The sequence below is a fragment of the Dreissena polymorpha genome, chromosome 11 (assembly GCF_020536995.1).
Source record: "Dreissena polymorpha isolate Duluth1 chromosome 11, UMN_Dpol_1.0, whole genome shotgun sequence".
NCBI classification, from domain to species: domain Eukaryota; kingdom Metazoa; phylum Mollusca; class Bivalvia; order Myida; family Dreissenidae; genus Dreissena; species Dreissena polymorpha.
The window spans coordinates 63918145-63940055 of record NC_068365.1 but is presented as its reverse complement, the minus strand read 5'-3'; the positions used below and the strand labels follow the sequence as shown (position 1 = coordinate 63940055).

General features: G+C 33.9%; 2 protein-coding genes across 9 annotated transcripts; one reads left to right on the top strand and one right to left on the bottom strand.

Moving 5' to 3' along the window:
* Positions 1 to 1837: 1837 nt before the first annotated feature.
* On the bottom strand, positions 1838 to 8009 carry LOC127851911 (copine family protein 1-like). Of its 2 annotated transcripts, XM_052385882.1 has the most exons (7): positions 7600 to 8009; positions 6221 to 6420; positions 4679 to 4779; positions 4316 to 4432; positions 3353 to 3484; positions 2900 to 3100; positions 1838 to 2180 (listed from the first exon to the last, which is right to left on the bottom strand). In XM_052385882.1, exons 1-7 carry the CDS (start codon positions 7638 to 7640, stop codon positions 2058 to 2060), a joined length of 915 nt encoding a protein of 304 aa, XP_052241842.1. In that variant the 5' UTR covers positions 7641 to 8009; the 3' UTR covers positions 1838 to 2057. The 2 variants fall into 2 exon arrangements, with proteins under 2 accessions (XP_052241842.1, XP_052241843.1); XM_052385883.1 differs by lacking the exons at positions 6221 to 6420; positions 7600 to 8009 and adding an exon at positions 5034 to 5172.
* Positions 4691 to 18979, top strand: LOC127851909 (copine family protein 1-like). Of its 7 annotated transcripts, XM_052385877.1 has the most exons (8): positions 4731 to 4796; positions 5694 to 5748; positions 11752 to 11987; positions 12469 to 12569; positions 13202 to 13318; positions 13709 to 13840; positions 15932 to 16132; positions 17103 to 18979. In XM_052385877.1, exons 3-8 carry the CDS (start codon positions 11795 to 11797, stop codon positions 17211 to 17213), a joined length of 855 nt encoding a protein of 284 aa, XP_052241837.1. In that variant the 5' UTR covers positions 4731 to 4796; positions 5694 to 5748; positions 11752 to 11794; the 3' UTR covers positions 17214 to 18979. The 7 variants fall into 7 exon arrangements, with proteins under 7 accessions (XP_052241839.1, XP_052241837.1, XP_052241835.1 ...); XM_052385879.1 differs by lacking the exon at positions 5694 to 5748 and having other exon boundaries at positions 4691 to 4796; XM_052385875.1 differs by lacking the exons at positions 4731 to 4796; positions 5694 to 5748 and adding an exon at positions 4842 to 5004.
* The last annotated feature ends 2932 nt before the right edge of the window (positions 18980 to 21911 follow it).

Sequence of the window (21911 nt, the reverse complement as noted above, 5' to 3'; positions counted from 1 at the left end):
TTTTACTCCCAATATTATTGCGTTTTTTCAGACGTTCCTAAAATATACGCAAGTAAAAAAAGAGTCACGCACATGTACAAATTAGTATGGATTAAAATGTGTCACTCATATTATTTTGTGTTTAACGACAACACATTTATTTTAAATAAAATCTAATTTCCGGGTAAATTATTTATACATGTTTAAGCAAGTTAAGTTTTTAGAGTTCATATCCTCGTGTTAATTTTGACATCACTGGACTTCTTTAAGGCGGTGACCGATTGCTTATAAACATCATGTCAATAAATTGATCTTGTTGGAATTGTATTATTTAACATATACTTGTAATGCTGACTCTTAATTTGCTTTTTTATATCTTTCTATCGCATTTGATATAACAATTAATTTGTCTGTTGTTTTTGTAAACAATATATTCTGTACTTTAATACATACATTATTATTGCCAATCAAGTGTTGCAAATAAACTTCATTAAAATACCGGTAACAAAGCATTTCAGCTCTAAATATAGTTTATTCAAAAATGTCCTCCAGGGATTCTGTATTACCTTAAGATAGGTATGCAATCCAAATATAGTATACTTAACCGAGGGTGTGCAGATATTATGTTAGCCTTTTTACAAAGAATTGATACAATACGATATACATATGCATATGTATTAATTGTCAAAATTAAACGCAATTATTTACAATATGGTTTTACAAGATAATGTAGTTTAGGCAACACATAATATTGTTTTACCTTTTAAATCACATGTCGAGTCTAAAGATGCTAGGAAAACCTTCATCAATACTATAAAAAACGGATATTAATTTTAAGCGAATGTGTGGACTAGTGGTAAAACTGGCACCAGAAATCAGGGGCCACAGAATCGATTTCCCGCTAAACCAAAATTTGAAAGCTAGTATATTCGAGTGAGAATGTTTCAATATGCTTCACGCCGGGAACTGAAACGGTCGACATTTGAATGAGGCATCTCTTGTTCATCGCAGAGATGTCGTTCGTGCCTCAACATGAAAGTAATGAACCGCAGTGTAATAGAGTGACAATATAGCTTGTAACCCAAATAATAAGTTTTCGGGGATTGGTGGGGGAGGGGGGGGGGAATGGGGGCTGATGTCAATATTGTAAATTACCGCTGCACTCGAACAATTACACACTAAAACAACATTGCAGAATTCTTGTCAGTTGTACAGCTTATAGACCAACATATTAAAACCCAATTAATTTTCGCAAATCAATAAACTACTAACGGTGATAATTATCGATCGTTTAGTCTCGTTTACACGATAGTTGGCGATGCGATGCCTCTGGAGAAAACGATGTAAGTATTGCACTAGGTTTGTTGCTCAAGTTAAGGTCAATTTCATGTATGCTTCAATATGATTGCATTGACATTTTATTAGTAGTTGTCTTTGATGAAATACAAGAAATGTCAACCAATGCGAAGAAAGAACGGATGCAATTGATTGGTTTATTCTTAAAAGAATCACATAGATTATAGCGGATATCTAGAATATAAATTAATTACTAAACGTTAAACGATATGAGGAGAAAAAGCCGCCCGTGCTTTTCAAGCACCGATATGGGTATAAATTGAGCATAAGCGTCAACGAAGTCACCACTTGATCAAATAATAGAAAGTGGAAGACACAGTAGCATGGTGTTCTACAAATAAAATCAAAGGAGCTCAAAAATTAACTGTTACCAATGCAGTGCCGTTGTTTATATGTATTCTTGAATATTATTTTTTTTTTCAAAAGCATACACAAACTATCGTGATATTTATTTCAAGTATTGGGATCGATGTTCAAAGATGGATAAGTGAAATCTATGCAATTAGTGATTATTGATAGTTTTATTGTCATTACAACGAAACGATTGTATGAGAAAAATAAAGTTTAGTATACATGTTATAGGCTAGCAAAGCATGTACAATATTTTCATATAAATGAATCCAAAGATAGAATTTGTTTACAAACATATAAATATACACATTGGATAGCACTATACAGTTATGTCGACGTCAAGGCGAGACCATGTAGTTGCCATGAAGTCATCATGTTATAGCCAGCCTTTTTAAGAGCCCATTGTCCCTGATATATCGAAACTGATCGGGGATCTCCATAAGAGTTGCAAGCGCCAAGGCAGTCTGAAAATTGCGAGGGGCTTCGGACTTCACCTATAACATTTCAATAAATAGTTTTCATATTGGACCTCATCTATAACCATTTAATAAATAGTATTCATATTGGACTTCACCTATGGCATTTCAATAAATAGTAATCATATTGGACTTGACCTATAGCATTTCAATAAATAGTATTCATATTGGACTTCACCTTTACCATTTCAATAAATAGTATTCATATTGGACTTCACCAATACCATTCCAATAAATACTATTCATATTGGACTTCATCTTTAACATTTCAATAAATAGTATTCATATTGGACTTCACCTTTACCATTTCAATAAATAGTATTCATATTGGACTTCACCTTTACCATTCCAATAAATACTATTCATATTGGACTTCATATTTAACATTTCAAAAAATGTATTCATATTTGACTTCAACTATAACATTTCAAAACATATTATTCATATTGAGGCATCCACAAGAGAACTGCAGAGGTAAATGTTCTCCAGTGAATTCCTGGTTCCGTCTTCACCTGAAAGATTACATAAATATAACAAAACAAGTGCCCTTAATTGGTATGAACTTTCATCACTGTCTTACATGGTTCTTTAAAGGCGCTTTAGCTGTATGTCATGTTTCTATCTGCAAAACCATGTTATTCATTCGTTATACTTAATGTTATGATTATGTGGAGTATCTTAATTTGTTATGAAGAGACAAGTCTCCAATGAGTTTAAATCTGTATTAACCAACATACCTTATGAAAATCCACAAACTGGAAGTTGTCGAACCATCGTTCCGGCAATTTATCATCAAAGTCTTTCATGACATCCCACGGTCCGTCGCCCACCCCGATGACCACGATTGAAAGAGGATACTCAGAGGCCTCCAGGATTGACCTCACCGTGTCCTCTTCGTTGGTAACTTGACCGTCCGTAACGATCACCAAGATATGGTACTGAAGATACAATATTGTGCATCAAGACAATAATCGAAAGTCATGAGACTGGATATATAAAAGCTATTCGATTATCTGTATATATTAATGTACAAGCAGGTCATATAGATTGGTGGTGTGAGTAATTAAAATACAGTTTTAACATAATCATTCAACAGAAGGATGACTTAACTTAGTGAAAAAATGTTCTGTACTTTTTTATTCACTTTTGTTTGCTATAATAATAAAAAAATGTTTTACGATGTCATGTACCTGCTTCTTTTCTTTCACAATTCTAACTGCCTCGTCAATGAGAGGGGCAAAGTTTGTTGGACCTCCCAGCTGTACGGTAGGCGTGACTTCGTTGTAGACCTTCAAAACTTCCATGAACCCCTTGCACTCCCCCTGTCAATAAATGCCACCAATGTCTTAACGAAACACTAAATGCATTGGTATTGCGCTGTAACATATGCACCAGAGATTCATAATGTTGTTGTTAAACACATTGTTGATAGACTTTGACAGTCAGGCAGTTGAAAACATCCATGCGATTATCGTTTCATTGGTGGAAAAATAGTTAAGGGGCCTTTTCACGTTTTGGTAAATTGACAAAATTAAAAAAAATTGTTTCAGATTCGCAAATTTTAGCTTTTGTTATGAAATTTGTGAGGAAACAGTAATACTGAATATTTACGATACTCAACAATATCCATTATATGCATCTTTTAACAATTTAAAAACCTGAAAATTATAAAGCGTTGCAACGCGAAACGATTGAATAATTTGGAGAGTTCTGTTGTCGTCGTTATATTTTGTGATACTACGATGATTGCTTGTATAAAGTATAAAATACATCACTAATTGTATCAGCACGGACGGCCGAGTGGTTTAAGCGAAAGACCAGGGGTCAGTGGTTCGAGCCCAGTTGCGGGTTACTATTTTTTTCATTCTTTAATTGTATTATTGTTTTTTTTTTAACTGGAGCGTTTTAGATCCAATGCTTACATTTATAAATATAAAGCAAGAAACTTCAATACATGCCAAAATCTGTGATAAGGCCCCTTTAAACGTTTTTGTTTGACATGTCTATACTATTAGATCACATTGGTATCACGTATTGCGTTTTCAAACCATTAAACGTGCTAATTTAGGTAAACTGCGACATGTTGAACTAGATCTATTTAAGCTGACATTAATGCAACATATGGAGCGATTGAAATTGGTGTATGCACTTACATTTTTCTTGAGGGGAAATATGCTATCATCTTTCGTTATGGCATCTCCAAAGCCGTACGCTGGAATAATACCATCATCATCTAATGACGCAATTGTCTCGCCCATGATAACGATCACCTGTGTTTATACAGAGACATATATCATCAGTAAGCCTGGGCGCACAGATCAGAATTAAAAAAAAAATTAAATTATTCCAATAATTTTTTATGTAGGTAACACACATCTTAAAAGCGAAGGCTATAATATGCCAAATTGTACAAGGTTAATAGTACACAAATTAACCACCACAACCCGGATGATATTTATTTATTATTAAATCAAAAAGGTAGTTTAATACTAGGATAAGACAGACAAAATACGAACCTCCTGATAAGGGTTATGGTTTGGATAAGACGTGTCGTGCAAGCTTAGTCCGTTGAATGTTTTCAACCCATATAACATGTTGCTCAAAGTGTAGTCAATGCCTACAATAAAGATAAAGGTAGACGACATTTTGATTCATAGTGGATATAGGATTGAATTATCCTCGAAGGCCCGAATTCCGTGGGGGTCCGAATTCCGGTGACATTTGTTTTTGTCTCGTATCGCGAGAGTTAAGATGACGTCACGCACGCGCAGTTCGGTAAATATTGACAGATGCCAACGCATCTGTCACCTACGAAAAGACGCTCGAAATGAGACCACAACAGGTAACACTCGTGTATAATGTTTCTCATACCTTAATTTGAATGTTTTCTGCTATTCCTAATTCATGGCCCCCTTTAAACCCCCTTTATTTGGTCCCAAACTCGCTTTTAAACATGTGACAGTCCGTTTGCATTGTTGGCTGGAGTTGACTCGTACAAGTAGACCGGAAGTTTCCGTTTTTTCAATTAGGCCAACCTATTTTTTCTATTAGGTTGCTGGTCGTATCCCTTAGACTAATTTTTCATATTTTTTCAATTATATGCAATTAATTGCTGAATGTGAAGATCATGAAGAATAAACTGCTGGCACATATGAATTGTAAATAAGTTAACCTATTTATGTGTTTGACTGTTAAAAAAGTTATTTTAAAAGAATATTTATAAGTTGGAGCTCTAAGGAGGGGTGACACTTTACTCTGTTTGTGTTGTGATAAGGAAGAAACAACGAATGAAAATACAAATGCATTGTAAATAAGTTTATATATTTTGACTGTTATAAAAAAAAATAAAGAATATTTCCAAGTTAAAAAAAATACAGAAAAACTAACAAATAGCAGTTGCTTGGCCTAAATACACCATTAGGTTTGAGTAATTTCCCTTTGAATGACGTCACCGGAATTAGGTCCTCTCACAAAAATGGCGGACAGCTTCGACCAGGGCTACTTTACGAAGCCGAAACTTATTTATTTAAGCACATATTTGCCAAATTCGGTTTGGTAAATGTAAATAGAGGATTTTTCCATCAAGGTATGTACACAATTTTGTGTTGTGTTTGTTAACTTTCACTTCTTTTTTAAAATCGATTCTTACCCCCACGGAATTTGGTCCTTCGAGGATATATTATGATTATAATTTTAAACAATACTTGATTTTTAAAATTGACAGTTTATACATTTATAATTTTATAATCGGGTTATTTTGTTTTGAAGTTACACATTAACTTGTAAATGAAACCTCTTTAAACAAGAAATGTCTTTGAGAGAATGACTTACTTCAAAAGTACTAATATCATATTTAATGCAATTCGCATTTGTGATGGTATTCGTTTTAAGTGAAATGGTTTCTACAGACATCGCAAATTAATATTCTATTAGCTACGAATATTAATTTTAAGTGAAATCTTTTACGGATATCGTTTATGAATATTCATTTAGCTTCCAATATTCACTTTAAATGAAATCTTTTATAGACATCGTTTATGAATATTTTTAGCTGCTACCAAAAATCAGTCCACAGGGTTGAATGTTAAGTCGTTTCAGCACATCATTTATCTCTTTCAAAGTCTCAAATCGGTCGGGATTCATGTTAAAGCCCTTCCCTTCGTCTTCGACACACTCGTCGGTGGCACCCTGACACGAATCTGCATCTGCGCTGTTTTCCTCGCATTGTACTATCGAAGATGTAGATTTCTTGCCCGATCTTAATATTAAGAAAAAGGAGCATTTATAAACGTCCAGCCAATAAAAAATACAATCTACACTTGGTATTTACTTGCTCGCAAAATACCAACTTCCTGTTAAAGATATTTCTGGTTTTCCGTATGCATAATGCCAACTGCCTGAAAACCACAACACAATTAAAATACCAATACTTGACCTATTTTTTAGTGGTTAAACGCGCGACTTGCGTTTGCTGCTTTCTTTCTATGGCTTATGCTGTAATGCCCTGGATATATTTAAAGATTAAAATATGTTCGTTTGATTACCTCGACCTACACTAAAAGTGTTCCGACTCATAGAGCGTTTATATATAATTTTCATATAAACGTAATAATGAAAATACATTTTTGGTTCTGATTCATATTTGTGTTTTTGGTATTAATCTCAATATATTGTTATTGAAAACAACTGATTTTTTTAATCCAGTCAGTTTAAGAATAAACCCAAGTTGACAATTTACTTTTACAATTTTAAATGCCTGCTTGCCGAAGTTTTTGGGTCATTGAATCTTAACATATATGATTTTAACGCATGGTGTAATATGTCTAAATTGTCTTAATTTAATTGTAACTGAACCGGCAAAAGTGAAGCGGTCGTTACTAGAACTTGACAATATAGACAGACAAACAGACAGACAGACATACAGACAGACAGACAGACAGACAGACAGACAGACAGACAGACAGACAGACAGACAGACAGACAGACAGACAGACAGACAGACAGACAGACAGAAAGACAGACAGAAAGACAGGCAGACAGACAGACAGACAGACAGACAGACAGACAGACAGACAGACAGACAGACAGACAGACAGACAGACAGACAGACAGACAGACAGACATACAGACAGACAGACATACATACATACATACAGACAGACAGACAGACAGACAGACAGACAGACAGACAGACAGACAGACACACACACACACACACAGACACACACACACAGACAGCTTGCACAATTAAAAAATATAATACTAGTATTCTTATGTGTAAAATTCAATTATACATAGTATATCTAAAGAACAAAATATAACAATAAATAAATAGATCGATCACGTTTATATTATTATATAGTTTAAGTGAGATTGAGATGCACAATTTATACACAGTTCATGAATGCACAAAACATACTGATGAATGAAAGTGTACCTTTCTGCCATATCTGTCTCGGATGAGAAGCAACTAAACATCTCCTAACATATTGATTTCCAGATAAATCACGCACAAAGTATACTATCTAAACAAAAAGTTTAAAGAAAGCGGGGATGGTATGTATTTTTATAATCTCCAGATTTTAAGAGGTGTAAAGGACTTGTTTAAAGTCTCTTTGTACATGCATACTTTAATAATTTAAAAATGGTTTTAGGTTGAATTAACGCAAATGACGTTTATTTCACTTATCTATGTCTAATATAATACTGGCTGATTTTTCATCAGACAAACAACACAATTATTGTTGTTAAACTTCATAATAAAGAACACACAATTAGTCCAGGCCTGGTGTTCACAAAACATTTTTGCAATCGAAAATAGATTTTAACTGACATCGATTTTCATTTTGCCTATCAACTACAATGGAAATCCATTTTCAATGTCAAGCAAAATCGATTTTCGATTGCAAAAACTGTTTTGTGAACACGGGGCCTGGTCTTGAGAGTAGTAAACGTTAATTGCCAAAAAAGTATACGGTTTCTCTGTGTAAATTGTTGATCAATATGCTAGCTTTCTCTTAACGCGCAGGACATTGCACCAGATCTAGTCCGGATTGAGTGTATACATCATTTATTGCACCGGGTTATCTCTTAATATAACAGGAACTTCAGCTGTGATATTAACATAAGAATTCGTGGGCGTTTAAGGTAAATAAACATGCTCATTAACTAATTTCTATAAGACTGAGGAAGTGTTAACCTATGCGTCCAGGTTAAGATTATGTAAACTCATTGCCTCTAATAGCATTACGTTTATTGGCAAGACATAAACAACATTAGAGTCAATTATAAGAGTGAGAGAGAAACCTGTTTTCAATAAGATTTAATTTCCTTGTAATAACAATATCAAGGTAGAAATCCCATCTTTGACCATTATTACGATAGGTGTTGGACACGTAGACTTATTATGTATAAGATTTTTCAATTGCTATAAATAAAATACTGGTGGATCATAGCATCAATTCTTCTGATAATATTTGTGGACTTTTACAAATTCTGTATTTATATCATCAATAGAAATATACAACAGTAGTGTCTTATACCGGTAGTCATTCTGATAGATTTTTAAACCCCGTTCACGGTTGAACAATTTGCATTGAAAACAATTTTGACCTTACGTTAATCCATATTCGGAATTTAAGTTAACAACAATTATGATTCATTTGTGTAATATAAATACAGACACGCAATCACGTGGCCAAGTGGTTTACATTTTGCTATTTAATTATTTAAGTATTGGAAAATTCTCGTCGCTTGAGTAATTTGAGTAATTGTGTGTGAGTTATTGAATAGGACCATTTTGCGGGTATTAATAATCAACCGTAAAATTCAAGATACGTTTAACTCGCCGTCTATTATCAAGCAGTAATAAAGCGTACTCGTGTTACAACTCGTCGTGTTTTTTTTTTAAAGCTTGTGCTCGATTTGAAGAACGTATATTCAAGCTTCCTTGATAAGTTGATGAGTTATAACGTGGAAATAACAACAGAACGGTGTGTTTAAATACTCTTGTTCACATGGAGAAAAGATGAAGATTGTTTAAATGAAGAATGGCTCAAGATTTAGGGGATAGTGTCGGCGGAAGGTAAATTATGTACAGAAGATATATTCGTTGGATAAACTCCGAGCTTTCCCAGTAAGAATACACCATTAACAATACCTTACAAGTGTGCTAAAGTAATTGAATACTACGAAGTAACCTTAGGTTTATACTAATTATCAATCATAAATAACCCTGTATCGATCACCGTTTAAAGAAGTAACTGATATCAAACTAATATTATTTACAAGTCTATAGAACAATTGCAAATGGGTTCAACGGTTTAAATAACATACGTACACAAATATGTAAACACTCGAACACTTTAACTACGCAGATATTTTGCGTAGGTTTGAGGACTGTAAATCATGTTATTCAATACCACTTTTGTAAACCACACGCGATATTCAGCGATGTGCATATAATCGTATTTAGATATACAGATCTGGAAGTTAATCGAGTATTTTCAAATACTTTTCAACAGACTTCTAAAATATGTATTATGTATATTTTACAACTTTAATATTTTAAACTGCTATTATTACCTTTTTTATTATTGGCAGGTTATTCAAAACAAGAGTTTTATACTTCCACAATTAGCATATTTATGCACTTTTTTATTTAAATTAGTAATAAGACATTTTATTTAAAAATAGTTAACCAACAATTGTGCGTTAGATGTGAATCGAAGGAACACTCACAGGAATTAAGTTTACTTTCTATTTTATGAATACGTAGACCCATTTACTTAATCCTACATTTCTTCGACATTAGTAGTAAAACTGTAACGGTACTTAAAACTAAACATATACCATGCCTTTGTATCATAAGAACTTAGATCTAGAGGTATTGTCATTTATGAACGGATTTTAAGAGTTAATCTTTTTTTTTAAATAGCAACAACCTTTAATAAAGACGTATATCATAATAGCAAAAGTGATTTCCTTAAACCTATGCGACGAAAATGCCATAAATAGCTTTAAGCATTTTTATTAAATAGTAATAGGTAATACATCTGGTTAATAATAAATGAATCTGTCCTTTTGTGACAGATCGGTCAGTTTTATTTTACAAAACACCATGATTCCGTCTCTATAGAGAGTTTTACAAAACACTTTGATTGCCGTCTCTATCAGAATCTTACGAACACTACGATTGCTGTCTCTATTAGAAGCTTTACAAAACAATGATTGCCGTCTCTATCGGAATCTTACAAACACTACGTTTGCTGTCTCTATTCTGATGTCCGTCTCTATCACAATCTTACAAACACTACAATTGCTGTCTCTATTAGAAGCTTAACAAGACACTCTGATTGTCGTCACTATTAGAAGCTTAACAAAACACTCTTATAACCGTCTCTATTAGAAGCTTAACAAAACACTCTGATTGTCGTCACTATTAGAAGCTTAACAAGACACTCTGATTGTCGTCTTTATAAGAAGCGTAACAAAACACTCTGATTGTCGTCACTATTAGAAGCTTAACAAGACACTCTGATTGCCTACTCTATTAGAAGCTTAACAAAACACTCTGATTGTCGTCACTATTAGAAGCTTAACAAGACACTCTGATTGCCGTCTCTGTTAGAAGCTTAACAAAACACTCTGATTGTCGTCACTATTAGAAGCTTAACAAGACACTCTGATTGCCGTCTATATTAGAAGCTTAACAAAACACTCTGATTGTCGTCTCTATTAGAAGCTTAACAAAACACTCTGATTGTCGTCTCTATAAGAAGCTTAACAAGACACTCTGATTGTCGTCACTTTTAGAAGCTTAACAACACACTCTGATTGTCGTTACTTTTAGAAGCTTAACAAGACACTCTGATTGTCGTCTTTATTAGAAGCTTAACAACACACTCTGATTGTCGTCTATATTAGAAGCTTAACAAAACACTCTTATTACCGTCTCTATTAGAAGCTTAACAAAACACTCTGATTGTCGTCACTATTAGAAGCTTAACAACACACTCTGATTGTCGTCTTTATAAGAAGCTTAACAAAACACTCTACTCTGATTGTCGTCACTATTAGAAGCTTAACAAGACACTCTGATTGCCTACTCTATTAGAAGCTTAACAAAACACTCTGATTGTCGTCACTATTAGAAGCTTAACAAGACACTCTGATTGCCGTCTCTGTTAGAAGCTTAACAAAACACTCTGATTGTCGTCTCTAGTAGAAACTTAACAAAACACTACGATTGTCGTCACTATTAGAAGCTTAACAAAACACTCTGATGTCCGTCTCTATCAGAATCTTACAAACACTACAATTGCTGTCTCTATTAGAAGCTTAACAAAACACTCTGATTGTCGTCACTATTAGAGGCTTAACAAGATACTCTGATTGCCGTCTCTATTAGAAGCTTAACAAAACATTCTGATTGTCGTTACTTTTAGGAGCTTAACAAACACTCTGATTGCTGTCTCTATTAGAAGCTTAACAAAACACCCTGATTGTCGTCACTATTAGAAGCTTAACAAAACTCTGATTGCCGTCTCCATTAGAAGCTTTACAAGAAACTGTGATATGTCTCTATTAGAAAACGGCCACATCCAGACGTGCCGCTGCTATTGCAATTCGCAATGGCAGAGAGATGTGACTCCTCTGTGCTGGCTAGCGATCTCGAAGACGGGGGTGTTGCCTTTGGGAAGTCACGTAAGGCGTCGAATGATCATGGCAATCATCTTAACATTATTGCCGACCGCTTCAATTCTCTCAGCGAGGTGACTGTGGCACTGAAACGGCTGGGCATCGACAACTGTGGCCTCATTTTTGGTAATGTATCAAGAGCCATATTTCTGTCGAATGATGTTGAACGAGTTTTACATAAAGTATTGAATTAGACCACTGTTTACAGCCGCTTTATTCATTGATCCCCTACCTTTTATTATTAAATATGGCGATATCAAATAATAACAAATTTCATTTTATTTCTATCGTTGTTTGTATTGTCTTTTATATATAGCTTAGTATACGTGATTAACGCATAAATACACTTTTGAAGATTAAAATGTGTCCGGAGTTTCATTGTTCATTTACCGGATTTGTTTTCTTAACACCTGTTGTGTTTTCTTCAGGTATTTACTTCACCTTGTATACCGGTTGTGTTTTCTGAAATTCATCAAAATGACTACCTTGTATACCGAGTGTGTTTTTTGTAATTCAGGAACTGACTTTACCTTCTACACCAAGTGTGTCTTCTGAGAGTCAAGAAATGACTTCATCTTTTATACCGGCTGTGTTTTCTTCACTTCAGGCATTGACTACACATTGAGCAACAAGGTATCTGGCGAAAAAACTTTCCACGGACTGAGTCTGCATGACACAACCAGCCAAAAGAATAACCCGTACCAGGAGGTAAAACACGTTATTTGAGATCATACATAAAACTATAATGAACATGTATGTTTTTGCAAAGGTGAAAATAAAAATTGAAGAAGTACATATTTTTAGTTTAGATAGATATCTCCAATTGAGCAAATCAAATCCAAGCACTTTGTCGCGCAGTGTGTACATACACGACTGCAATATTTTGAACAGGTATGGCAGAAGAGACATAATACAAAAAACTTAAAATGGATAACATGGTGATCATAGTATGATCACATTATGCCATAGAAAAGTGCATTTTATTAACAACGTATATTTGTTTCGTCTTGATACGAGACCAGTTATGAAAATTAATCGAGTGAAAGACATTAAATTATTAGACTAAGTGAAATAAAGATGCTTAAATATTAGACAATATACTTACTCCGAAATGTGCAAGATTAAAAATGGCATTAAGCTGAGGGTACAAACCAGGCTTACCCATTTAAAATCAATTCAAAGGCACATACCGTATTGACAATAATTACTTGAACCATTCATAAAATACATTCATTGGTACATTACATAAGTCAGAGTTGTTTGCAACTTCATATTACGTTTTATTTTCCAGACCCGATGACATCTTTTATACTAGTCCTCATTTTCAATAATTATTTCAGGTGATTTGTATTTTGGGTGAAACCCTCGAACCGATGGATGACGATGGGATCATTCCAGCGTATGGATTCGGGGACCGAACAGTCAGAGATAAAGGGATATTTCCGCTCAAAAAAGAGGTGAATAAAGTTACTTCCGTATAGTTGTATGTACCGAATTATCCATTCCTGTTTGTTCTTTATCCTTTATTTGAGCTCTTTAACAATTTACGTGCACATTTTTGGACTTTGAAACGTGTGATATTACAGAATCTAACGAAAACAAAATGCTAATATATATCCCATTAAAAAAAAAATCTTTACTAATAAGTCGATTTAGAAAGCACACAGTAAACAAGCAGCTCAAAAGCTTTTTTTGTTAACAATACAAGAATCAGAGGAGAAATCCGTATTAAAATCCGTTTTTTATGTATGGAAGAAAGGACCTATGAAATACAAAACAACACTTAGTTAAGGTATCATTTAGCATAAGCACTGATGAAAGCTGCTGATATAATGTATTTTCCTCAGGGCGAATGTGATGGGTTCCTAGAGGTATTGGAAGTGTATAATGAGATCACGCCAACCGTTCGCCTCGGAGGACCTACTAACTTCGCGCCTCTTATTGACGAGGCTGTTCGTATCGTGAAGCAAAAGAAACAGGTAGGTATAACTATAAAATATATCGGTTACACGTATTGTGTCAGTGAATCTTAGTTTAAAGCAAAAGACCCTTTCACAATACGCAAAAGTTGATAAGAGCGCGAAGTCACGTGACTAGCTGAACTCCAGAACGAAGCTGAACGTGATGCCATTTATAATAGTTCCACGCCATGCCGCATCTGATTTAAACCCTTCAAGCGTTTGAATATAACAGCGACGTCTCGATATTATAAACACAAGATGACATCGTCAGATTTAGTAGTAAGTTTAGACTTCCCATTGTATGTGCCTATACATTAAATACATGTTCTTGATAAAAGAAGTTATCTACTAGTTTTTATTCAAGTGTTTGAACAAATTTTGACACATTCGTTTGAGCATTTATATCGCGGTGTTCAATCAAAGATCTATCAATAATCTTGTTAATTGATAGATCTGTGGTCAAATTGACCCAGTGTTCTGCACAAGCCCATTATCGCGTTATGATCAGATACTGTGTACACAAAAACTAAATAACAACATGGCGCCACAAACACAGGTGTCAGGAGTCTGGTCCGCAAACACATTTATGATACATGTAGCTCTATGTCTTCTCGCGGAGGAGAGTCATTTACTGGAATAATACCACACCGAATACTCAACTATTGATGTAATTAGATGTAACACAATGTAAAATTGAAAGTAATATGTCCAAACAAATTGCCAAAAAATAAATACTGTATATATTAGCCAGCTTATTCATAATAATACAATGCTTAATACCTATGCATTTTTAATGTTTAACAAATTTATATCAAAACATTTAACGTATTTAGCGGGTAGCGGTAAAATGGAACTGAAAATGAAACATGACGTAGTCCTAAACAGAGTGTACAGCAGGGTTTGGAAAAACATGATTAATACAAGTTTTTTCGTTTGACCACAAAGGGGGTTAAAGAATGTTTCCGAAAAAACAAACAAGACAGATGTATTATATTAAATGCTTCATATTTATCACTCATAATCATGTATGAAAAGATTTCAATATACAGGGATAGACAGTTCGATTTGCACCGGGTCCGTTTTTTTCACTTTTATATTATAATCTTCAGTATTGTCAATCACGTTTAAACATTATTTAATGCACAATAACATTTACATTACATTTAAATAGTGTCATGCACTTTGCTGTTCAAAGTGCATTAAAAAGCAAAGTGCGTTATCTAATGGTTGATTCAACACACCTCTAACACGATTGATTGTCATGAAACATATCACATACCAACACACCCGTTGATAATTATGATTATCGGTGTATTTTAAAATATGTAATTAAGTTTGCGGCTAAGTTATATCTTCGTTTTGAGTAATTATCGATGGCTAGTCTTCACAACACCTTTACTTTGATGTTAATGTTAAACCCTTATTTTTTATAAAATGTTAAACCCTTATTTTAATAAAAACGAAATACAATTGATAACTTTTCACTTAATGTACAAAATATTATGTCGTTTATTTTATAATTACTTAACAATTTGTTGATTAAACCCATAATGTAATAATGTTATAACAAACATCCACAATGTAAACAATAACAATCAACTGCTCTATAATTATCAATATGCTCAACCATTTGCATAACATTGGACAAGAAAGTTATCACGTTCAGCCTCGGTCTGCAAGTCGACGCGCCACGTGACATTTAAAATATTAACAGTGAAAGCATTGTGAAACTAATTTAATTATGTCTTATTTTGCAATACATATTTAATATCATACATGTAGTCAAACTCTGTTATTGTATCAGACATGTCTTTTAACTGTGTATGATTTATGTCTTTAAGGAGGTATACAAATTGATTGTCGGTCAAGAATGGAACAGACGTAATTGTGTGAATATGCAAAATTTCATAAAACTGTTAACACATGTAAAAAAGCTTCAATTTTCGTAAAACAAGGTACATATACAAATAAGCAAATATAAAACGTTATATAAATACATACTGTATGCTTATTATAATCAAAACTGCCACTTATAACATGTTCTGGGTCCCAAAAGCGTATTAGTTTCGAAATTCTCTGTTTTAGCAATTACATTTATGTGATTTCCAGTACCATATCCTGGTGATAGTTGCGGACGGTCAGGTGACAAATGAAGAGGACACGATAAGGTCAATCGTGGAGGCCTCAGAGTATCCTCTGTCCATCGTGTGTATTGGGGTCGGTGATGGACCTTGGGATATCATGAACGACTTCGATGACAAACTGCCGGAACGACGCTTCGACAACTTTCAGTTCGTGGATTTTCATTCGGTAAGTACGTTTTATCAAGGAGGTTTGCTGCATTTTATTGAAGGCAATTTTTGTAGTTTATTGAAGACGGTAAAAGCATATTTCATAGTTTAATTTTGAAAACAAAAATACCCTGAGGATCCTTGAACGTACACCGCAGAAACTGTGGCTCAATGGTTTGGGTCTGCTTTTGACGACATCGGCATATTTTGAAAAAGATACGCTGTATAAGTGTTAAAACATGTCAACCAATTGTGACTTATAAGAAGTAAGTAGACTAATAATTAGAAGAGAACCACCCTAATGCATACCAACTATGACACTGAATTGCTTTTTCCCATAGAATAAACACATGCAGTAAAGTTGAGGTTAATTTATAAATATTATATGTTAAAATGTGACATTAGGGGAGTTGATATCTTTAACCAGGGCAACATAATTTGGAAACAATAACAACTCTTTGTAGAGGACATCTGGATGATGACAAATACACAATATGAGAGTCATTGGCCTGGCTGGTTGAGGTTTTGTAAAATATATCAGCGTTTCAAGAGATGCAATTTGAAGATGAAATTGATGGACAAACGTAGGAATTAACGGACGGATGACGGAGATCAAGGATTCCCGAATAGCTTATCTTAACACGTGTTTCTTCGTTGAGCTTAACATACTAACGGGTGAACATAACTAGGAACCTCAATAAATTAATCAATTTATGCTTAATGCAGCAGATAGTAGCAAACGCAGTTCAAATCATTCCTCTGAAACTGAAACACATATAGAATTGAACATGTAACAACATTTGAATACACAAGCAATACTTTGCAAAATATAATTACGATGGCGTGAAAAATACATTTAAGCAACTACATCAATACTTACAGACATTCAAAGTCGTGAGTCTGTTAAAACACCTTTATAACATTGTTTAACTTCGTTGGAAATACGGGTTGTTTATAACTAGTCCTTGCATGTCCTTTGATTTTTGCAGACCAAATCTGAAGCACGCAATCCTCAGGCCGCGGTTGCGTTAGCAGCACTTATGGAGATTCCGGACCAAGTTAAATATATCAGAGACAACAAACTGATTGAGAAACTGTGAGAAAATGCGAGAAAATGCGTGAAACTGTGATATTTTGCTCATGATTCGTACAGGGAACAATATGAAAGACGTGTACAATTGTGAAACATGACAATTTTATAAGGAGGAAAGCAGAGTGTGCAACCCGTTGTTCATGAATTTTTGCAAAACATTCAAGAGTACTGAATAATTGCAAACATTGGCAATCCATTACAATATAATTATACACTAATACACTGGCCTATTACAATGTCTTCCGTTGGTTTAAAAAGCCAAGTGTGTTTCATTTTGAACTTTTACAAACATTTTACGTGATATCGTTTTAAAAGTCGAAATGTTGGCTATTTAGACGTGAACTTGTAGATTTTTTCGGCATTATTTTTCTAAATGTTTATAGCATAGGCAAAATAGGCAAAAGTAAAATCCTGAGTAAAATACGTCTTTTCCTTTATTGGAATTTCTTTTATACTCGGCACAATCTTCTTTTAGAATACTGACGTATTGTTGACATAGTATAAGTGTACCCACACTTTCTTTTCTGTTTTTAAATAAGTGATAAAACACAAATCATGTCGATAGTTCGAATCCGGACTAAAATGAATTAGCTATTTGAACGATTAACAGTAAAATGTTAGTCATATTTAAATTGCTTTATGTTTTTTTTTAAGCTCACATTTTCATATTTATGTCAATACTGCTTATGCATGTTTTACCTTAGATTAGTGAAGCATTTTTGAATAGTTAAATTGTGTTCTTTAGTAAATCAAACCATATCTCATATCGCGTGTTGACAATACAGAGTATAATTATGGTTTTAATGACCTTTTGTTGATTTTTTCAAAATGTGAACCTTAATTCAAGTGCGAGGATGTATGAACTTATCAGAACAACACAACATAAATCCTTCTGTATCGAAGATTAAGTTTGTTTTTCTCAATCAGATGTTTATTAAAAAGGACTTGTTTACATATTTGTTATTCGGTAATAAAAGCCTAATAAGCATTTATTGAACTAAGTTAAGGAGCTAAAATGTATTATCATGAAACTTATTTTAACACGCGCAGGTCGCACTGATGTAATGGCTGTGGTGTCCGCCAGGCGACCGGGAGGCCACGTGTTCAATCCCCACTGTGGGAGCGTTCTATAGATCTGCCTCATAGACACCAAGTACTGGTTCTAGTCCCAGGAAACGGACTCGAGAACGTTTCAAATACGTCTTAGGCTTTCTATGCAATCGAGCTAAAATAAATAGGTTTAAAACCAATTTTAACATACAGAAGATTTCAAAAAGGTTTACTCCAGGGGTCGTATTCCAGAAACATCTTAAGTCATTTCTTAAATATTTTCACTTAAGTTCAAAATTACAATGTTTTGTATTTCTTTACTAAATAAACACATGCATGTTTTTTTGGTATTCCTCAAATAACATTGACATAATGATGTTATTTTTATGTAATTTTCGATGTCTAAATATTGGAGTATGAAATGAAACACTTAAGAAAAATTCCCAATTTAAGGATAAAAATAAAATTTAACTTAAGATGCTTCTGGAATACCACCCCAGATTCGAACTCGGATCATTCGGATAAAATAATTTACCGAGGTGACCTCTCTACCATCCCGTGTAGTACAGTACATCATGCGTATTTTAGCTTATGTTGGAAATACATGTGTTCGCTCAACTCGTGACGAAAATAATTCAAACACTCCGAATTATTCAATCATTTGTGTGTGTGTGTATACTTTATAATTGTATCCATTTGAAACAAATAAACGATTGAATTGTTTAGGTCTCTATATGTATTTTTACTTTGCACTACTAGGAACATTGTTCTTTTATCTTTTAAAAATGATTCACAAAATCGGGAAATTCATTAATCGCTATTTTATGAACAAGTCCTTTTTACAACCTGACAAAGCAAATAAAGAATATTAGTTTGGTCTTTGAAGATAGACTGTGAGTATATTTTTAAAATAATGGGTTGAAATAATAAATATTTATTAGCACTTAATCAACACTTAGGTGTAACTTTTTATTTTCATTTCCCGCTGAACAGCTTTTAAGATTCAGTCAAGATTGCATTTAGAGCAAAAAACTTTGTTTAACGGTTGTAGGGCGCTTTTTCACGTTCAATGTTATGTCGTTATATTTTATTTATATATTGCCAACTCAAAAGTACTTCTTTAATATAACTGTTTGAAAGCACTCCCACATTCATTAAACTTTAAGAGGTAATAAATATGTACCATATAAATATATATTTCTTTTGAGCGTAGGCAACATCTCTTATCGCGATGATCATAAATCTTAAACGTGATAATTCTATGCATCAGGAAGGAAGTAGGACATTGAATAATCCTGCACAACGCTAAAGAACATATTTTCAACATGGTATAAGATAAGCGAAACAGTTAAAGCTGTACTTGATTAATGATTATATGGATCATATAGGATACATAAACCCTTACTACAATACAGGAATTTGATGTCATGTTTTCAAGATAAGACACGCACGCAGTTTGCTTTGTAATACAACGTTTAAACATGGTAGGTTGTCCAGTGAGCATATGAGCCTCTCACCTTGTCGACCCGGGCTTAATACCCCGTTCCCAGCGCATGTATGATAGGTGGATAGTCGCCATACCGGACAGGTAGGGTTTCTTCCGGATACTCCGGCCTAGCCCCCCAAAAAACAAGGAAACACCAATATTAAATACTTTTACGTAAAACTCAGGCGCTGGCCATTTCAGCTATACTTGCATTTTAAAATTCGTTCAATCTTCCGTCAGTCTAGAAAGTGTAGGAGTTCTGGTACACAATCCGGGTCGTCACATAAGGCAACCTCAGGTTCAGAACGACCTCATGAACAAAATACAAATATGGGTACATTGTGAACACACCGGTCTTACTGACCTGTGTACTAAGGCGAAATGAATTGTGGGTAGCACTTCTTTTACGAGTGAAAAGTGAAAGCGAAAGCAGGTCAGGTAATCGTGCTTTTGATAATCGCTATCAGTCTTAATAAAGATTCAAAATCACATTTAATCACAATTAATTAACATTTAGTTTAACAATATTTCGTTTTAAATACACAATTAAAAAATCGATTGTTCTTTTATTATTAACATTTTAATTCCTACGCAGGACTTCTTTGGCGGAAGCATAATTCCCCAAACAAGAGGAATGTGATGCGGTTTAGTATAGAGGTGACAATAACGTAGTGACGTCAACATCAATGTATAGAATGAATATGGGTATGGTGGGTTTTCTCCAAAGGTCTACCGGTAATAAATTTTATAGTTTGAAGTCTTTAGGCAGATAAGTAATTTTCAGCAAATAAATGCGGTATTACTTTTAAAGAATTTAAATGACGTTTATTTCACTATTTTTTAATAAGATGATATCGCTGATTTTTCTTAAGACAAACAACACAATTATGGTTGTGACACTACCAGGTTGCCGGATCACGTGACTTTCGGGGGTTCTCAATTGAACGTGAATGGACGTAAACACACCGGTGTGTGGTGCTTTTCTTCAAATACCTTTTCAAAACAATTTTTCTTAAGAATTTCAACTAGAGCATAAACGACAGTTTTGTATGCTGCTTTTCGCAACGGAAAATACTTCAGCATTACTTTATTGAATAAGCCGCAGTGTTCTTGGCCAAATATTTGATGTGTAACGCATTCATGTTTACGGTTATGCTACACGCAACGTGAAATTTTGTCACCGATTTCAGACGTAGTCAAAGATTTATTCTTAAATTCTAAGATATCGACACAAAAAGCAAAAACAACAGTCTTGTATGCACTAAAGATTTTTGAAAATGTATTTCAAAAACTTGAGATATTTTCAAAAATTATGTTCTTTACGGTGTGTTTACATTCTGTCAAACACGTGTGATCCTGACCCCTGTGTACAATAAACTGCATTAAAGAATTCCTTGTCCAGAGTATAGTACAGACATATGTTCACTTAAATTGCCAAATAAAGTGTTCTGATCCATTTTGAGTCGATATAAAAATTGTAATTATCGTTGTTCATCTTGTTGTTCATGAGTGTTAATATTGACATACTTATTTGTATACCTCAAACATCCAAATCGCTGTTTTTTGGGGAAAAATATGACACTTGTTGTTCAATAAATATGTTAAGTTGTTTAATCCACGTATCATTCGTTTGATCATTGGGCGAATGTTTCCACTTTCACGGTGTATACCTTAAAGGGCCTTTTCACGTTTTGGAAATTGACAAAATAAAAAAAAAGTTTAAGATTCGCATATTTTCGTTGTAGTTATGATATATGTGATTAAACAGTAATACTGAACATCTACCATGCTCTGAAATATCCATTATATACATCTTTTGACGATTTAAAAATTATAAAGCGCTACAACGCAAAACGATTGAATAATTTGGAGAGTTCTGTCGTTAGACGAAGATTGCTTATTTAAAGTATAAAATACACCACAAATCGTAAAAGCACGGAATGTCGAGTGGTCTAAGCACTAGACGTTTACTCCAGGGGTCAGTGGTTCGAGCCCAGTTTAGGGTAACTTTTTTTGTATTCTTGTTGTTTTACTGCAACTTTTTAGATCCGATGTTTACATTTATAAATATAAAGAATTTCATGACAAACATCAATACATGCAAAATTATCTGAAGAGGCCCCTTTAAAGAGCTCATGGTTGTTTATGCTAAATATTTATTTGAGTGAA